The sequence below is a fragment of the Amblyraja radiata genome, chromosome 8, assembly GCF_010909765.2.
Source record: "Amblyraja radiata isolate CabotCenter1 chromosome 8, sAmbRad1.1.pri, whole genome shotgun sequence".
Classification (NCBI taxonomy): domain Eukaryota; kingdom Metazoa; phylum Chordata; class Chondrichthyes; order Rajiformes; family Rajidae; genus Amblyraja; species Amblyraja radiata.
The window spans coordinates 41,961,040-41,981,421 of NC_045963.1; the positions used below are offsets into that span (position 1 = coordinate 41,961,040).

A 20,382-nucleotide genomic window follows, 5' to 3' on the forward strand; every position below is an offset into this window, starting at 1 on the left:
CACTGCCTGCTGTACCTGCATGCTTACTTTCATAGACTGATGAACAAGGACCTTCAGATCTCATTGTACGTCCCCTTTTCCCCAACTTGACACCATTTAGATTATAATCTGCCTTCCTGTTCTTGCCACTAAAGTGGATAACCTCACATTTATACACATTAAACTGCATCTGCCATGAATCTGCCCACTTACCCAACCTGTCCAAGTCACCCTGCATCCTCATAGCATCCTCCTCACAGTTCATACTGCCACCCAGATTTGTGCTATCTGCAAATTTGCTAATGTTACTTTGAATCCCGTCATCTAAATCATTAATGTATATTGTAAATAGCTGTGGTCCCAGCACCGAGCATTGCGGTACCCCACTAGTCACTGCCTGACATTCTGAAAGGGACCCGTTAATCCCTACTCTTTGTTTCCTGTCTGCCAACCAATTTTCTGTCCATGTCAGTATCTAGTTTTGTTAGTTTAGTTCAGTTTATTATTGTCACGTGTACTGAGGTACAGTGAAAAGCTTTTATGTTGCATGCTATTCAGTCAGTGGAGAGACACTACATGATTACAATCAAGCCGTCCACAGGGTACAGGTACAGGATGAAGGCAATAATGTTTAGTGGAAGATAAAATCCAGTAAAGTCTGATTAAAGATAGTCCGAGGGTCTCCAATGACGTAGATGAGAAATTAGGACTGCTCTCTAGTTGGTGATAGGATAATCCATATCCCTCCATGCCCTGCATGTCTGTGTGCCTCTCAAAAGGTATGCATATCCAATAGATCTGTGAGAAAACAAGGTATCCTGGGAACTTCCATCATTGCTCAGGTCAGGTGGAAAGTGCTAAATGACTCTTGATAACACACTACATGCAAACAGATTGTTGTGTTCAATGGACAGCTCACATCTCTTTAACTTCTACAAGTATGCAGTAGAAAGCATATTGGCTGGTTACATCACAGCCTGGTTTGTCAACATGAGCGCTCAGGAGCGAAGAAGATTGCAAAAAGTGATAAACACTACCCCGTCCACCACAGGTACTGACCCCCTTCCCACCATCGAAGAGATCTACAAGAGTCGCTGCCTCAAAAAGACAGTCAGCATCAGCAGAGACCCACACCATCCTGGCCACATGTTCAATTCACTCCTGCTTTCGGGAAGAAGGTACAGGAGCCTAAAAACTGTAACATCTAGGTTCAGAAGCAGCTTCTTTCCTATAACCATCAGGCTATTAAACACTAGAACCATCAAATAAACACTGAACTACATAGACATGGAGGCATTGGTATTGTCTTTTTGCACTTTTATTGTTTGTTTATTTGTTTTATGTGTGTGTATATGCATACACACCTATATATATATATATATATATATATATGGGTGTGTATGGATATATATAAACATTTATTATGTTTATTATATGGTTTACAGTGTACTATGTTTACATGTTCTGTGGTGCTGCTACAAGTAAGAATTTCATTGTTCTGTTTGGAACATATGCTAGAACACTCTTGACTCTCGACTCTCATCTTGTCGATAAAGCAAGTGGTACTGTTGACCTTGTGTAGGTCGGACCATTGTGATTGCTTACCAGACAAGGTCTAATTGTCAGTCATTTGGAAACGCCACATTGTTAGGGTTAATGTTCAGAGACCTGCACCGCAGTAGACTTTGGCTGAAAGCCTGTGTGGAGATAATTAATTACGTAAGCACCAAACTCCCTGCCTGACTGCTCTGTTCTCAGAAAAGTGACATCATCCTGTTGAATGTTTTGGCATTGGAGCAGAACAGGCTTGCGTGGGCAGGGTTTAAAAAAAATTAAACATCTCCGACTGCTTAACTGGAACCATGTGAAAAGGACAAAGCCATTCGTAGTCCAGCAGAAGTTTGACGGTGTTGTAAAGTTGTGAGGGAGTTGTGTTGTGGAGTGTCTGGTCTTTAAAATAAATTCTGGTCTACATATTAGAAAAATTGATTCACTCTCCAATAAGTAACTACCATGCAGATTATCCTGGGTCGTTTAAGAGCCAGCACATGTGCACCGTGGGGCTTTTGATCTGTGAAGCCCCACAGCCCCAACCACACAAGAAATGAAAATCCAAAAACCTTGAAGAGTTTTACTTTTAGTTTTCGAGATACAGCATGGAAACAGACCGAGTCCACGCCGGCCATCAATCACCCGTTCACACTAGTTCTATCGACAATCAACACATCAGGGGCAATTTACAGAGGCCAGTTAACCTACAAACCCACACGTCTTTGAGATGTGGGAGGAAACCAACACGGTCACAGAGAATGTGCAAACTCCACACAGACAGCAGCTGAGATCAAGATCGAACTCCATGCCACTGGTGCTATGCAGCAGCAGTTCTACCAGCTGCACCACTGTGCCACTCTGAAACGTTAAACTATTTCGCTGAACCCACTGGTGTTGCTTGACCTGCTGAGTTCTTCAAAGCACCAAGGCCCATTATAAGAGTGTAGAAACAAGTAACTGCTGATGCGGGTTTACAAAAAAAGACCTGAAATGCAGGAGTAATTCAGCGGGTCAGGCAGCATCTCTGGAGAATATGGATAGGTCACATCATGACCTGAAACATCAGTTATCCATGTTCTCCGAGGGATGCTGCCTGATCCACTATTCCAGCACTTTATGCATTTTTTCCATAATAAGAGTGTAATGTTTCACTTGCTCACAGGTTTAGGTTTGTCTTTGTCAAGCCTACTGAGGTACAGTGAAAACTTTTTTTTTCGTGCTATCCTGTCAAGTCAGATACAACTACACATGAAAACAATCATGCCATACACAAGTACAAAAGGAACCTCTGGCAAATCTCCTCTGGAGCCTCCCTGATGCCTCCACATCTTTCCTACAATGTGGCAGGCAGAATTGAACACAATACTCAAGCTGAGGCTAAACCAGTATCTTATAAAGGTTCATCAAGTCTACTCCGCCATCCAATCATGGCTGATCTATCTCTCCCTCCTAACCTCATTCTCCTGCCTCCCCCCCCTAACCCCTGACACCTGTTCAGCATGACTTCCTTGCTTTAACACTCTGTCTCTTCACTGATATAACCCAGAACTGTGTGTGTCATATGAACCATGCTTTCACCCTGCCTTGCTGCCTTCAGTGGTTAGATCACCAACTCTCCCAGGCCCCTCTGCTATGTCACCCCATTTAGAACGGTATATTTTATAGAAGCAGAGACAAAATGCTGCAGTAACTCTGATGGACAGTCAGCATCTCTGGAGAACATAACTCCGGAGATCCTGCCTGACTGGCTGAGTTACTCCTGCAGCTTGTGTCCTTTTTGTAAACCAGCATCTGCAGTTACTTGTTTCTACACACTTATAATGGGTCTTGTTTGCTTTGGAGAACTCAGCAGATCGGGCAACACCAGTGGGTTCAGAGAAACAGTTTAATGTTTCAGGGTGTGTCTTCTGTAATTTCCTTGTTTCTCCTATCTTTTATAGGCTCATTCTTCCCATCAAAATGCATGACTAACATAATGGTGGTCAGCATGGACTCAGTGGGCTGAAGGGCCTGCTGCCATGCTATATCTCTAAACTAAATGAAAACGTATTATGACAACCAAGTTTCCTTTTGGGTACAGGATCTCCTGTACAATCCAGGATTGTTGCTAACCCTACTTTCCATAGGCATCTCATTTGAACTCATAGAGCTTCCACTGACTGCCAGGGCTAAAAACAAATATTCAGAGAGGAGATATAAACCTGTATAGCAAGAACATATGAATTTAAAGATACTAAATGGAAAGCTCAGTGAAAGGCATATTGTTAAAAATCGGCACAGTGGCATAGCTGCTGGCAGCTGGTAGAGCTGCTACCTCACAGCGCCAGAGACCCGGGTTCGATCCTGACTTTGGGTGCTATGGAGTTTGCAAGTTCTCCCTGTGACCGCATGGGTTTTCTCTGGTTGCTCCGGTTTTCTCCCACACTCCAAAGATGTACTGGTTTTTAGGTTAATTGGTTTTGGTAAAATTGTAAATTATCCCTAGTATGTAGGATGATGTAGTGTACGGGGTGATCGTGGACCCGATGGGCCGAAGGGCCTGTTTCTGCGTGTATCTCTAAAGTCTTAAGCAAAGTCTAAGGACAACATTTAGCTTAAAGATTAGAAATGATTTTTGCTATCCCCCCGACTTTCCTTCCTCTGGCTTCACAATCTGCAACTCTTCAAACCTGTCGCACACCTTCTGTTCTTAACTCTGGCCTTTGTTGCAACCGTTTGCCTATCAAAATTCCCCGCCCCCTATCCTGTGTTGACCTATTACCTGCCAGGCTTTGTCCTGCCACTCCCCTTTTCCATCTTTCTTCTATCCCACCACCCCCCCTTCTCCCCACCCCCCAATCTGTCAGAAGGAGGGTTTCGACCCAAAACGTCACTGATCTACATTCTCCAAAGAGAATGTGCCTGTCTTCTCTCTGGAGAATGTGGATAGGGGACGTTTTAGGTCGAGAACTTTTTTCGGACTCAGAGAGGCTGCCTGCCCCATTGAGTTACTGTAGCACTTTGTGTCCTTTTGAGGATTTTACTAACAGCCATTGGCCATGTTGAATTTGGTATCATAGGGACCACTGGCGTTGTCTTTGCCCAATAACTCCTTGTCATCCTGTTCCCTCATTGTGCAAGTGCAAAGTGCAACTTGGATTCCAAAGCTGAATGGGCTACTGTAAATAAACCCACAAATGACATACTTCCTGATCTCCCTCTGTTTATTTTTCAATACATCACCGCTCCCTTACACTTAGCCTTTATATAAACTCGAAAGAAGGGAGTATGGGAGGTAGAGACACATGAACAAGGGATGCTGTGACACTAACTCAACAGACGGCCATTCGAGTCTACGTGAAGACATTCCCATTTTTCCAATGATCTCATTTCAGCTCTGTTTTTAGTTGACACAAGGATTTCATACTGGGAGACCACATAGTCTCCACGTGTGTTTAAAAAGTCTGGAAAGGAACGCCTTTGTCTGGGCTGCTTTGAGTTAAAATGAGAATTGATTTTTTCAACCACACAATCATTTACAGCTGCTCTAGTTTAGGTTCTTTACCCAGAACATGGAAGTTGTACAGAACAGTGTCGTAAGTTGGGTTTGGAAATGAAAACAATGGGAGCATCAAATGAAGCAGAGCAACTGTGGGAAATATCCGAGACTGTCGCAAAGAGCTATAGTAACTCACACATCTCTCGTGTCTTTTCTTGTGAACCAGCATCTACAGTTCCTTGTGTTCCAGATTCAGGGACAGTTTTTTCCCCAGCTGTTATCAGGCAACTGAATCGTCCTATCACCAATTAGAGAGCGGACCTGACCTACCAAATACCTCATTGGAGACCATTGATCCATCTTTAATCAGACTTTATTGGACTTTATCTTGCAATTAATGTTATTCTTTTTATCCTGTATCTGTACATAGAAACATAGAAAATAGGTGCAGGAGTAGGCCATTCGGCCCTTCGAGCCTGCACCGCCATTCAATATGATCATGGCTGATCATCCAACTCAGTATCCTGTACACTGTGGACGGCTTGATTGTATTTATGTATAAGATAGACACAAAAAGCTTGAGTAACTCGGCAGGACAGGCAGCATCTCTGGAGAGAAGGAATGGGTGACATTTCGGGTCGAGACTCTTCTTATGTATTGCCTTTTTACTAACTGGATAGCAAGCAACATAAAAGCCTTTCACTGTTCCTCGGTGCACGTAACATAATAATAAAGTAAACTAAACTACAAATATCCAAGATGTTGGACAAGGCTTTCAAGTCCACAACTAATTGCATCCTCTATATTATTTCACCTCTGGGACCTAGATATGTAATCAGCTCAAATACTGTCACAAAAGAATGTGCCCTGTGGTGCGCTTGGTGAGATGGCTGCTTCTGAAGTGTAGGTTGTGGATTCAAGACTGAAGTGTAAACCGGGCAGACACATCGATGATGTGCAGGGAAGTGATGATACTGGAGTCAGATACTGTTGCACCCAATCTGACTTAAACATATCCCATTCTAAATTGCCCTGTGTCGGCCCCATGGGGCAACTCCCTGCCCTTATTGAGGTGTACAAGATCATGAGGGGTGTGGGTTGAGTAAACGTTCAGTCTTTTTCCCCAAGGTAGAAGATTCTACAGTTAAAGGGCATGGGCGTAAGATGAGTGAAGAGACATTTAAGATGGACGTCAGGAACAACGTTTTCATTCTGCGAGTAGTGCGTATCTGAAATAAGGACGGCACACACAACCCAACACACACGCACCCCAACACACACAAACACACACAGATACACACACACACAAACTACACGCACTCAATCGCACACACACACACACACACACTCAATCACGTGCACACACACACACACACACACACACACACACACGCACACGCACACGCACGCGCGCGCACTCACACACACACACACACACACACACACACACACACACACACACACACACACACACACACACACACACACACACACACACACACACACACACACACACTCTTTCTGTAAGGAAGGGATTTGATGCAAAGTCCAGGGATAAATCATGATTGTGCAGGCTGTCAGTTTTTGCCGTTAGGTGAAGCACAGGATAGAGAACCCTTACTGTAAATTAACATGTTGGACTTCACAAGAGTTGTATTATCTCATAAGATATCTCATTTAGACAGGAACATGGATAGGTTAGGTTTAGAGGGATATGAATAAACACAGGCAGGTGGGACAAGTGTAGATGGGACATGTTGGTCGGTGTGGGCAGGTTGGGCCGATGGGCCTGTTTCCATGCTGGATGACTCTATAACAACATGACATTGGGTTACTTTGTTTTCATTTATCTTCATATGAAGTGTTAGCTTTGGAATTCAACGTAAGCATGTTTTAATCGATCTTTGCAGGCCCGGGAGGATGTCATTCTGCTGCTGAAGTCAGATAATATTAAGCCGGAGTCCCTTGAAGCTTATTATGGCCTGGCCGTTCCTGAGAAGATTTTGCGGACTTTATCCAGAGATGCCAGTCACTTCCAGGAGAAGTCTCCGGGGGAGGATGTATATGAGAAGCCCATGGCAGAGGTATGGATTCATCCCTACATCATATACCCACCTTACATGAAGTTAATGTCTTGAAGCTTGCCTCGTAAACCCTTGGTGCTGGGTGTGGTTGGCGGTGGGAGCTGGCAGGGACAATGGGTCAGATTGCAATGTTTTCCCGGGTGTTATATTGGCAGTGAAAATGCACTCTTAGCATCCCAGTGAACGGCAAGAGACAGACATCTCAAGAGTTTCCACCCTCACTCCAAAGACGTACAGGTTTGTAGGTTAATTGGCTTTGGTAAAGATTGTAAATTGTCTCTGGTGTGTAGGATGTGCTGGGTGATCGCAGGTTGGCATGGACCCAGTGGGCCGAAAAGCCTGTTTCCGCGCTATATCTCTAAACTCTAAATTATTTAAATTGCTCACTTGTTTCAGCTTTACGGGCCCATTAATGCAACAGGGTGGCAGAGACCAGCAGAGGCAGCAGCTGGGAGTGGTGCTGGGACGAGGATGCCCAGAGCCCGCTGCAGCCCACACCCATGAATGGTTGCAAGTACGTTTGTTGGGGGTTGGGGAGCGTTTGTCACAGTCCACAGTGAGGACAAAGACACAGTGTTGGCCCCTTTCGCAGCACAGTTTCATTGGAACTGAGATTAGTAAAGTTTAGCAAAAAAAAATGCTGAAGTAACTGAGCAAGCAAGCAGCATCTGCAGAGACAATGGACAGATGATGTGCTGAATTACAATTGGCCCCTAGAGCAGCACAATTACAACGCTCCCCAACCCCCAACAAACGTAGTTGTAACCAATGCATGTGCTGAACATGATGCCAAGACCAACTCTTAACTGTAGAAACAAGTACCTGCAGATGCTGGATGCATATAATCTGCCTGCACATGACCCATATCCCTCCATTCCCTTCATATCCATGTGCCTATCCAAAAGCCTCTTAAACGCCACTATCATATCTGCTTCCCCCGCCACCCCTGGCAGCACGTTCCAGGTATTCAGTACCGTGTGTGTAATAAAATTGCCCCGTGCATCTCTTTTAAACTGAATGAATTGTTAGGCCAGTGTATGGAACACCAGGATTAAATTGGGAAAATGGGTGGCACCGTGGCACAGCAGTAAAGTTGCTGCCTTACAGCGCTTGCAGCACCGGAGACCCAGGTTCGATCCTGACTACGGGTGCTGTCTGTACGGAATTTGTACGTTCTCCCCGTGATTGCGTGGGTTTTCTCAGAGATCTTTGGTTTCTTCCCACACTCCAAAGACATACAGGTTTGTAGGTTGTTTAAGAAGGAACTGCAGATGCTGGAAAACTGAAGAAGGGTTTCGGCCCGAAACGTTGCCTATTTCCTTCGCTCCATAGATGCTGCTGCACCCGCTGAGTTTCTCCAGCGCTTTTGTCTACCAGGTTTGTAGGTTAATTGGCGTGGTATGTGTAAATTGTCCCCAGTGTGTGTAGGGTAGTGTTAATGTGCGGGGATCGCTGGTCGGTGCGGACTAGGTGGGCCGAAGGGCCTGTTTCCACTCTGTATCTCTAAAACTAAAACTAAAGATGGATGGGCGACGTTTTTGGTTGGGACCCTTCTTCACATTGATTACAGTAGGGGAGATAAAGCTGCAAAAGAGTAGAGGGGATAGACACAAAATGCTGGAGTAACTCAGTGGGACAGGCAGTATCTCTGGAGAGAAGGAATGGGTGACGTTTTGGGTCAAGACACCTCTTCAGAAGTGGGGCTTTGTCCAAAATGTCTTCTGTCTAGTTCCCTCTCCTGATGCTGCCTGACCCGCTGAGTTATTCCAGCACTTTGTGTCTATCTTTGGTAAAAACCAGCATCTGCAGTTCCTTGTTTCTACCAGGATTAAATCACGGATTTCAAATTAATTGTGAATGCACACACAACTCACACTGGTGAAGTGTTTGATTCCACAAATAGAAGCAGTTCTGCAGTGGTGGGAAATGGCGCTGTAGTCATTTGATTGGCAGTGACAGCCATTGAATGATATCACACCACCACGTTTCAGTTGCGATCAGCAGGGGTTGGCAAAGACAAGTCCGGGTGCATCATTTCAGAGCGCAACAAGTGGCACCAGGAGCAGGCAGATTAAACCCCATCTGCTGATGGGCTCAACAGGCTGTGCTGTAGAGGGAGGTTGGATAGGCTAGGACTCTATTACTTGGAGAGCAGGAGGCTGAGGAGTGATCGTATAGAGATGGGCAAAATTACGAGGAGGGTAGATAAGGTGAATGCACAAAGTCTACGAAATGTGGCATCCACTGTTCTGGTGTTGGATTGGGAAGAAGGTAAGCTGTCAGCCAGACGTGGGTGATCTCTGCCCATGTTACGAGGATGTTGCCATGTTTTAAGGATGTTGTCAGGGCTTGAAGACCTGAGCTATAGGGAAAGGTCGGCCAGGAGAGGACTTTATTCTTGGAGCACAGGAGGCTTAGACAATAGACAATAGACAATAGGTGCAGGAGTAGGCCATTCGGCCCTTCAAGCCAGCACCCCCATTCAATGTGATCATGGCTGATCATCCCCAATCAGTATCCCGTTCCTGCCTTCTCCCCATATCCCCTGACTCCGCTATCTTTAAGAACCCTATCCAGCTCTCTCTTGAAAGTATCCAGAGAACCGGTCTCCACCGCCCTCTGAGGCAGAGAATTCCACAGACTCACAACTCTCTGTGAGAAAAAGTGTTTCCTCGTCTCCGTTCTAAATGGTTTACCCCTTAGGGGTGATCTTATAGAGGTGTGTAAAACCATGAGGGGAGTAGATAAGATGAATGCAGTCTTTTACCCAGGGTTAGGGAATCAAGAACTGGTGGACATAGCTTTAATGTGAGAGTGGAAAGATTTAAAAGGAACCTGAGGGGCAATTTCTTCACACAGAGGGTGGCAGGTATATGGAACAAGCAGCCAGAGGAGGTAATTGAGGCAGGTACTATAACAATATTTCAAAGACATTTGGACATGTACATGGATAGGAAAGGTTTAGAGGGATATGGGCCAAATGCAGGCAGCTGGTACTAGCGTAGATGGGGCATCTTGGTCAGCATGAGCATGACAGGCTGAAGGGCCTGTTTCCGTGCTGTATGACTCCATGACTTTATGATTCTATGCTGTGGTTTGCCCAGTGTACAAAAGGGATGTGAGTGAGTTGGGGGGCACAGTTGGTGAGATCTCAATAATACATGGTGGGCATCAGTAGCGTGGAATGCAGCTGCAGATTGCGTTGTGTCAGTGGTGTCAGGAAGTTGGAATCGCTGTTGTAAACTAAGTTCATACAAACAGATGAGCACATCAACCAAAGCTAGGCTAACACTCATATAGACATAGTCATAGAATCATAGAGAACGCAAACAGTCCCTTCAGCCCAACTTGCCCATGCTGACCAAGATACCCCATCTACAATAGTCCCAACTGCCTGTATTTGGCTCATATCCCTCTATAATCCTTTCTTGTCCATGTAACACTCCAAATGTCTTTTAAATCCTTGAATGCAATGTTACCTAAGTGTGTGAGGGTAATATCGGGGCATAATAATATTAGATTAACAGAGATCCTTATTGACAGAGAGTACTGCACTAGTAAGCTCTTGTTACCCAGTATAACTGGTCATTTATTATATTATAGTTATTGTATATTTATTTCAAAACACATAGTGCTGGAGGAATTCAGCAAGCCAGACACCATCTGTGAAAGAAATGGACAGGCGACGTTTTAATTGTATATTTGTTATGTCATTGCGATAATGTGCCTACAAAGCTGCAGCAAGTAAGAATTTCATTGTTCTGGTCCTGGTGCCTATGACAATTAAACTCTCTTGACGACTCATTGTTAATTAATTGAACAGATATTTTGTGGTTCATGAAAGGATTGATATGGTGGTTGAGAAATATCGTGTGAAGGTATCTTCACCAACGTTGACCATACTTGTAAGATATTGAGATGTTTGTAACATAAATAGGTTACAAAGAAAATTACTGGCCAGGCTAGGACGTTATTCCCTGTAGCACAGGAGGCTGAGGCATGATATTATAGAGATGTATAGAATCATGAGGGTAATAGATAGTATGAATGCACAATCTTTTTCCCAGTATCGGCGAACTGCGAAGAAGAGGACATATGTTTAAGGTGAGAGGAGCAGGGTTTTAATCGAAAAAAAACACACTAAGTGCTGAAGTGATTTAGCGGTTCAGGCTGTATATCTGGAGAATATGCATAGGCCACGTTTTGGTCCGAAGACCCAAAATGTCACCTATCAATGTTCTCCCGAGATGCTGCTTGGCCTGTCAAGATACCCAGCACTTTGTGTCCATTGTTTTGTCAGACAACATCTTCAGTTTATTGTGTCCAAGATTTAACCATATAACCATATAACAATTACAGCACGGAAACAGGCCATCTCGACCCTTCTAGTCCGTGCCGAACACGTATTCTCCCCTAGTCCCATATACCTGCGCTCAGACCATAACCCTCCATTCCTTTCCCGTCCATATAACTATCCAATTTATTTTTAAATGATAAAAACGAACCTGCCTCCACCACCTTCACTGGAAGCTCATTCCACACAGCCACCACTCTCTGAGTAAAGAAGTTCCCCCTCATGTTACCCCTAAACTTATGTCCCTTAATTCTCAAGTCATGTCCCCTTGTTTGAATCTTCCCTACTCTCAGTGGGAAAAGCTTATCCACGCCAACTCTGTCTATCCCTCTCATCATTTTAAAGACCTCTATCAAGTCCCCCCTTAACCTTCTGCGCTCCAAAGAATAAAGCCCTAACTTGTTCAACCTTTCTCTGTAACTTAGTTTCTGAAACCCAGGCAACATTCTAGTAAATCTCCTCTGTACTCTCTCTATTTTGTTGACATCCTTCCTATAATTAGGCAACCAAAATTGTACACCATACTCCAGAATTGGCCTCACCAATGCCTTGTACAATTTTAACATTACATCCCAACTTCTATACTCAATGCTCTGATTTATAAAGGCCAGCACACCAAAAGCTTTCTTTACCACCCTATCTACATGAGATTCCACTTTCATGGAACTGTGCACAGTTATTCCCAGATCCCTCTGTTCACCTGCATTCTTCAATTCCCTACCATTTACCATGTACGTCCTATTTTGATTTGTCCTGCCAAGATGCAGCACCTCACACTTATCAGCATTAAACTCCATCTGCCATCTTTCAGCCCACTCTTCCAACTGGCATAAATCTCTCTGTAGACTTTGAAAATCTACTTCATTATCCACAACCCCACTTATCTTAGTATCATCTGCATACTTACTAATCCAATTTACCACACCATCATCCAGATCATTGATGTACATGACAAACAACAGTGGACCCAACACAGATCCATGTGGCACCCCACTAGTCACTGGCCTCCAACCTGACAAACAACCATCCACCATTACTCTCTGGCATCTCCCATTCAGCCACTGTTGAATCCATCTTGCTACTCCACCATTAATACCCAACAATTGAACCTTCTTAACCAACCTTCCGTGAGGAACCTTGTCAAAGGCCTTACTGAAGTCCATATATACAACATCCACTGCTTTACCCTCATCAATTTCCCGAGTAACCTCTTCAAAAAATTCAAGAAGATTAGTCAAACATGACCTTCCAGGCACAAATCCATGTTGACTGTTCCTAATCAGACCCTGTTTATCCAGATGCTTATATATATTATCTCTAAATATCCTTTCCATTAATTTGCCCACCACTGACGTCAAACTAACTGGTCTATAATTGCTAGGTTTACTCTTAGACCCCTTTTTAAACAATGGAACAACATGCGAAGTACGCCAATCCTCCGGCACTATTCCCGTTTCTAATGACATTTGAAATATTTCTGTCATAGCCCCTGCTATTTCTACACTAACTTCCCTCAATGTCCTAGGGAATATCCTGTCCGGACCTGGAGACTTATCCACTTTTATATTTCTCAAAAGTGTCAGTACTTCCTCTTCTTTGATAGTTGATAGTTTGATATTTAATAGGAACCTGAGGGGCAACTCTTTCACTCAGAACGTGTTGGATATATGGATATATGGAACAAGCTGCCTGGTGAGGTGTGGAAACAGGTGCTACAACAGCATTTATAAGTTCATACGTTCATAACATATAGGAGCAGAATTAGGCCATTTGGCCCATCAAGTCTACTCTGCCATTCAATCATGGCTGATCTATCTTTCCTTCTCAGCCCCATTCTCCTGCCTTCTTCCCATAACCCCTGACACTCATACTAATGAAGAATCTGTCAATCTCCGCCATAAAAATATCATTACTTGGCTCCAAAGCCGTGGCAATGAATTCCACAGATTCACCACCCGCTGACTAAAAAAAGTCCACCTCATCTCCTTTCTAAAGGTACATCCTTTTATTCTAAGGCTATAGCCTCTGGTTCTAGACTCTCCCATGAGTGGAAACATCCTCTCTGCATCCACTCTATCCAGGCCTTTCACCATTAGGTACGTTTCAATGAGGTCCCCCTCACCTAAACGCCGGCAGGTACAAGCTCAGTGTCGTCAAACGCTCATCACATGTTAACCCAATTGTTTGCAATTTCTTGCGGTCTTGGATGGAGCTGTTCCCAAACCAAAGTTGCTTTTCCTTTCCCCCGCCACAGTTGGAGATGTTGGTGGCGAAGCACAGGGAAACGTACCGGCGAATGCTGGAGCAGCTGCTCCTGGCTGAGAAGTGCCACCGGCAAACCGTGTACGAGCTGGAGAATGAGAAGCACAAGCACACCGACTACATGAACAAGAGTGACGAATTCACTAACCTCCTGGAGCAGGATCGAGAGAGGTAAGAGCATGGACAGACATGGCGCTTCACTGCGTTCGCTGACCGCAAATACAGTGGCGGCACAGTGGTGCAGCGGCAGAGCTGCTGCCTTACTGGTACAATAACAACATTTAAAGACATTTGTACAGGTGTCTGGATATAAAGGGCCTGTCCCATTTCGGCAATTTTTTTGGAGACTACTGGCGACTGTCACAGTCATATGAGGTTGCTGAAAAAGCGTCGACTGGGACCCCCCCCCACGACAATGTCTATGACAAGCTACAACAACCTATCACCTAGTCGACGTCAAGCTACGGCAAGCTACCGACAACCGGCGACCCAATCATCGCGACTTAGGACGTCCACCTACGACCACACCTACGACAATCTACGACCACACAGGCGACAACCTACGACAACCGAAGTCAACCGACGTCCACCCGCGACAAGCTATGACAAGCGACGACCCTGTCAGCGACAACTGAAGGCAACTGAAGACCATTCTGTCGCTGGTTGACGTAGGTAGTCGCCAATGGAGTTCACCGGTCAACACCCCGCGACAACCAACGTCGCCTGGCGACAACCTCCATCATCCTGGCGACAACCCACGACAGCACCTACGACAGGAGAAGACAAGCTACGTGAAGCCCACAGTCGCCGAAATGTTTCGAATATTTCAAAATCCAGCGGCGACCAGAAAAACATTATGATTCTTTAGACGACTTGAGGAGCCAACTCACGACCATACAGGCATCACCCCGCAACCATGTGGCGGCAGCCTGGTCGCCTGTAGTCGCTGAAAATATCACCTAAATGGGACAGGGAGTTTAGTTCATAAGTACATAAATGATAGGAGGAGAATTAGGGCCATTCAGCCCCAGTCTACTCCACCATTCAATCATGGCTGATCTATCTATTCCTCTCAACCCCATTCTCCTGCCTTCTCCCCACAACCCCTGACACCCGTACTTAATCAAGAATCTATCAAACTCTGCCTTAAAAATATCCATTGATTTGGCCTCCACAGCCTTCTGGATAGGAAAGGTTCAGAGGATGTTGGTCAAACGCAGGCAAAGGGAGCTCAAATAGGGTGGCACGGTGGTGCAATGGTAGAGTTGCTGCCTTACAGCGCCAGAGACCCGGGTTCGATCCTGAGTACGGGTGCAGTCTGTACAGAGTTTGCACATTCGCCCTGTGACTGCGTGGGTTTTCTCCAGGTGCTCCGGTTTCCTCCCACATTCCAAAGACATGTGAGTTTGTAGGTTTATTTACTTCTGTAAATTGTTCCTAGTGAGTAGGAAAGAACATGTATAGGTGATCGCTGATCGGTGGGCCAAAGGGCCTGTTTCCACACTGCATCTCTAAAACTGAAACTAAATATAAAACACAATTCATTTGACTGATCTCAGTAATTAATAGTTGAAACTAAATAACATAACAAACTATTAATGATGTGAATGGATAGATTGCCAGAGAAACATCATAGGTTTATCACGCAACAAATTATTTAGTATGTGTGTAGGAAGGAGCTGCAGATGCTGGTTTAAACCAAAGATAGACACAAAATGCTGGACGTCACCCGAAACGTCACCCATTCCTTCTCTCCAGAGATGCTGCCTGAGTTACTCCAGCATTTTGTATCTATTAAAGGATTTAGTACTATACCCTATGATGGTTCAACTGAAATAGTTTAGTTTAGAAAGACGTCATGGAAACAAGTCCTTCTGCCAGGCTGAGCATCCATCACCTGTTCACACTAGTTCAATGTAATCCCACTTTCTCATCCACTCCCTACACATTCAGGGCAATTTTACAGAGGGCCAATTAACCTACAAACCCGCAGTTCTTTGGAATGTGGGAGGAAACGGGAGCACCCAGGTTTGTAGGTTAATTGGCCTCTGTAAATTACCGAGTGTGTCGGGAGTGGATCTGAAAGTGCGATAATATAGAACAAGTGTGAACGGGTGATCAAAGAGTTAACTCGATAGGACGAAGGGCCTGTTTCCACACTGTATCTTTAAGTACTAAGTGCATATTCTGTTAGTTCTATAGGCTGTATTGCATAAAACATAAATTCCTTCTGATGTGTGCAATTCCTTTGTGGTTTATTTATGAACTTACTCATAAAGCTTCAACGTTACACTTTATGGGTCAATAAAAATGCTCTCACTCATTTATATTGTTCACATTTTCTATGCAATAGCCAATAGAAAATAGCTAATAAAAAAAATAAACAAAAGATCAGAGGATGTACACTATGGAAATATATATGACATGCATTTCATACCATTAAAAGCCCTATTTGTGTACAGTGTCCTTTCTGGTGGCTTTTAGTGTGATTGCGTTAGGTTCTATTAGATGCTGTGGTTTAGTTTAGTTTAGAGATACAGTGTGGAAACAATCCTTTTGGCCCACCAAGTCCACGCCGACCAGGGATCCCGACACACTAACACTATCCTACACACTAGGGACAATTTGCAATTTTTACTGAAGCTAATTAACCTACAAACCTGTATGTCTTTGGAGTTTGGGAGGAAACCGGAACACCCAGAGAATACCCATGCAGTCACGGGGAGAATTCCTAACGGACAGCACCCATTGTCAGGATCGAACCCGTGTTTCTGCCACTGTGTGGCTGTAGCTCTACTGCTGCGTCACCGTGCCGCCCCTGAAGTTTGAATCCAAAACGATGTCTACTTGTGTTGAAAGTCCAGGACCACAGGCAGATGCTCTTTCCCCTCAGGAATGTACAAGCAATGCATGATTGCAAATTCCTTCTTGCTGTTGTCATTGTAGCTGCTCTCCTGATGGGGTAATGTTAGGACCCAATCCCTGTGACAGGAAATACTCCCCTGTAAGCAATAAAAGAAAGCTTCCCCTGCCCTTTCACGTCACACCTTTCTGAGTCATTAATCATCTCAAGTCTTTTTTTAAAACAAAGGGTTTATTCTGTAGTGTTTCCTGATGTACCAGGTATAATTTTTTTCTCTATCTATTTTTTAAATTCATACTGAGAGAAACTTGGCACGTTGTGGCAAAATAAAAGTCATGGGCCAAAATTTGTTTATAAAATAATGGCGCTCTTTGTGATTTATGCAGTAGTTTAGCAGCTACAAGTGAGGAGTGGATAGGATATTAAATGTGAACACATCGAATTTTGAAAAGTACGGCACAAGAACAGGCCCTTTGTTTCACAATGTCGGTGCCGAACATTGATGCCAGATCCATGTTATCTATCTACCTGCACATAACCCATATCCCTCCATTCCCTGCATATCCATGTGCCTATCCAAAAGCCTCTTAAATGCCACTGTTGTATCTGCCTCAACCACCAACCTTGGCTGCACATTCTAGGCACTCACTATCATCCGTGTAATAATATTGCTCCGTGCATCTCTTTTAGACTTTACCCCTCTCACCTTAAAGCTATGCCATAGAATGTCTAAGAGTTATACAGATTTCGCATCCTTTGGGATAATTTTGAAAATCTTAGATAGTTACATTGAACAGCATATCCGCTCCTCTTAGATATAGGTGTTTCCGTAAATAAAGGCACCAACCTGTGACATGGGTGGCCAAATTTGAAAGTTATTAAATCATAATGAAATACCACAGCATTAAACATGGGCCTACCTACGATCCCTTTGAGCTAATTTGTGATCAAAATCAACCAAAATTTGATACTTTAAAAATTTGAAAGAAAGAGATTTTTTTAACTGATTTCTAAGCTCCCTTACAAAATGTCAGCACGTCGAAGTCAAAAGTCAAAGTCAAAGCTAATTTTATTCATCACATACACCCGAAGGTGCAGTGAAATTAATTTGCCAGCAGCGATACAATTAAAAAGAACACACAATACACAATAAGATTTAACACAAACATCCACCACTTTGTAGGTTAACTTGTCTCTGTAAAATTGCCCCTAATGTGTAGGGAGTGGGTGAGGAAAGTGGGATAACAGAACTTGTGCGAATGGGTAGACAAAAATGCTGGAGAAACTCAGCGGGTGAAGCAGCATCTATGGAGCGAAGGAAATAGGCGACGTTTCGGGTCGAGACCCTTCTTCAGACTGATGTGAGGGTGGGGTCGGATTCGGAATGGGAGGGGGAGTTGAAGTGTTGAGCCACCGGGAGATCAGGTTAGTTATTGCAAACTGAGTGGAGGTGTTGTGCGAAGCGATCGCCAAGCCTGTGCTTGGTCCCACCAAGGTTGATCATACGCTGAATAATCCAACCACATTTTTGTTTGGAAGTGGAAAGAAATAATAGAAATTGCATTCATTGCAACGTGTAAAAAGAGTTGAGATACTGTATTATAATTTTGCTGCATGTCATTGTGGTATATATCATGTCTTGATTGGTGAATATGTTTAGTTTGTGACTTTATTTGAAGTAAATATGTGAATGCTTCATTGAGCATAATTCCGACTGGTAACTACGCATTTCGTCCGAGCACATTATCGCACGCGTCATGCAAGCCGTCTTAAATGACCACCTAAACTGTCATATGGCAACCTAAAAAACTGCCAAGGTTGACCGGCTGACAACAGAGAAAAAAAGTTAGGTGAGAGCCCTGCAAGGTGTATAATATTTTTGACACTGTAATAGGCCTTTCTTACATATGCTGTCACAACGCACTGTAGTCTCTAAACAACCCTTCAGTAATTTTCCTTGCCCTGCATTTCAGAATAATAGTGTTTTAAGCCGATAACTCGACACTGGCACTGGCAATAAATAAATAAATAAAAAGCGCGGCTTTCCAGCCCCTTATCTCATTGGCCACGCTCGGCTGCAAATCGGTATGAATCTGGTGGACCATCTTCCTCTAGTTGTGGGGGTGGGGGATTGGGAGGGGCTTCACAAGTGGAACAGCCTAGGGTCTCTCTTCATCTAAATCCGGCACTACCCGTAGATCATGCCAGGGTCATTATAATCGCGTTGTTTGAAAAAAAAATTTAATCGCGACAAGTGCAAAAAAAAGAATTATAGCATTGACGACGTTCGACAACGGGTGGGACTACAGAATGAGACCGATAAAATAGGTGAGCTAGATTTTTATTTCATGATTTTAAGTTCTATTCACTATTAAGTATTTCAATGGAAAGCTTAAACACAAAATATACACAATAAAAAAGAAACAATTAATATAAAAACGGTTACTCTGCTTTTAATTCACACATTTCACACGTGACCAAATGGACACTGCTAAACACGTGTGCTGCAAAAACCTGGGGCATCAGAAAACAATCTAATTGAGTGATAAAACATAAAAATCATAAGCATAATCAGAATTTGTCATATAGTTATTTACAGTAATTGCAAAATTAATGTACTCTTTCTGGTATAAATTAGCCGAAGGATTTGTAAGATCCTGCTTGAAAACACCGGGACATATCTGATATTTTTCATTGTAAAAACAAATGTATTTATTTTTGCTGCATCTCATTATTTTAGCTGTACACCGTGATCTACACTACTTAAAATACAGGATATGAAACAGTGGGAATATTACATAAAAAACAAGAAAATAACTTTTAAGTTTGGAGACCTTCAGTTTCACTACTGAGTGCTGTATTTACAGAAACACCCATATTCACATCTGCATCTCTTTGAAATTAGAAACGAGGAACTGCAGATGCTGGTTTACAACAAAAAAATACAAAGTGCTTGAGTCACAGGCAGAATCTCTGGAGAAAATGAATAGGTGAGGTTTGGGGTTGAGACCCTTCTTCAGTCTGATTGCACTTGGGAGGGAGAAGAAAGCTGGAAGAGAGGTAGGATAAAGCTTGGCAAGTGATAGGTGGATACAGGTGAGGGGAGGGAGGTTGATAGGACGATTGTTGGACAAAGGCCATGGATGTGGAGAGGATGTTTCCACAAGTGGGAGAGTCTAAGACCAGAGGGCACAGCCTCAGAATAAAAAGACGTATCTTTAGAATGAAGATGAGGAATTTCTTTAGTCAGAAGGTGGCGAATCTATGGAATTCATTGCCACAGACGGCTATGGAGACAAAGTCATTGGGTATTTTTAAGGTGGAGATTGACAGGTTCAGGGAGTCGGGGAGTATGGGAAGAATGCAGGAGAATGGGATTGAGGTCCATGGGGATGAGGTTCTCTCCACATCCACTCTATCCTGGCCTTTCAATTTCAATTAATTGAATGTTTTGAAACAGGAGAAGATGGTGATGAGGTTTGATATAAAGTCAGAGTATTCCTCTAATTTACTCAAGACTCATAAAAGATAATCTGATTACAACCAGCAGGGGATCCCAGACATTGTATATAAACATATTGTGATTTGACAAAGGTAACTCGATGCTCTCTGATCCAAGAAATTGGTGCATTTTAGCACTCATTAAAATAATTTGATCCTTAGAGACCATGTTCTCAGAGAAAGAGGTTCAGATTGCAAACTGTACAATCCAAATTCAATTGGGTTTTTTTCTCAAAAACTAATCACGCTGTTCTGGTTGTGTGCTGCTGTGCCAAACATTACATCAGGTTGTGCGTTGTGTGTGCATATA

At 43.6% G+C, this 20,382-nt stretch overlaps 1 protein-coding gene across 6 annotated transcripts in view; it reads left to right on the plus strand.

The window, feature by feature from the left end:
- The window catches only part of filip1 (filamin A interacting protein 1), a 133,475-nt gene that overhangs the window by 64,241 nt on the left and 48,852 nt on the right, over nt 1-20,382 (plus strand). For all 6 annotated transcript variants that reach the window (XM_033025680.1, XM_033025675.1, XM_033025678.1 and 3 more), the window contains 2 exons: nt 6,919-7,092; nt 13,701-13,879. In XM_033025680.1, the coding sequence (XP_032881571.1) occupies nt 6,919-7,092; nt 13,701-13,879 (353 nt within the window). The remainder of the gene's footprint in view (nt 1-6,918; nt 7,093-13,700; nt 13,880-20,382) is intronic.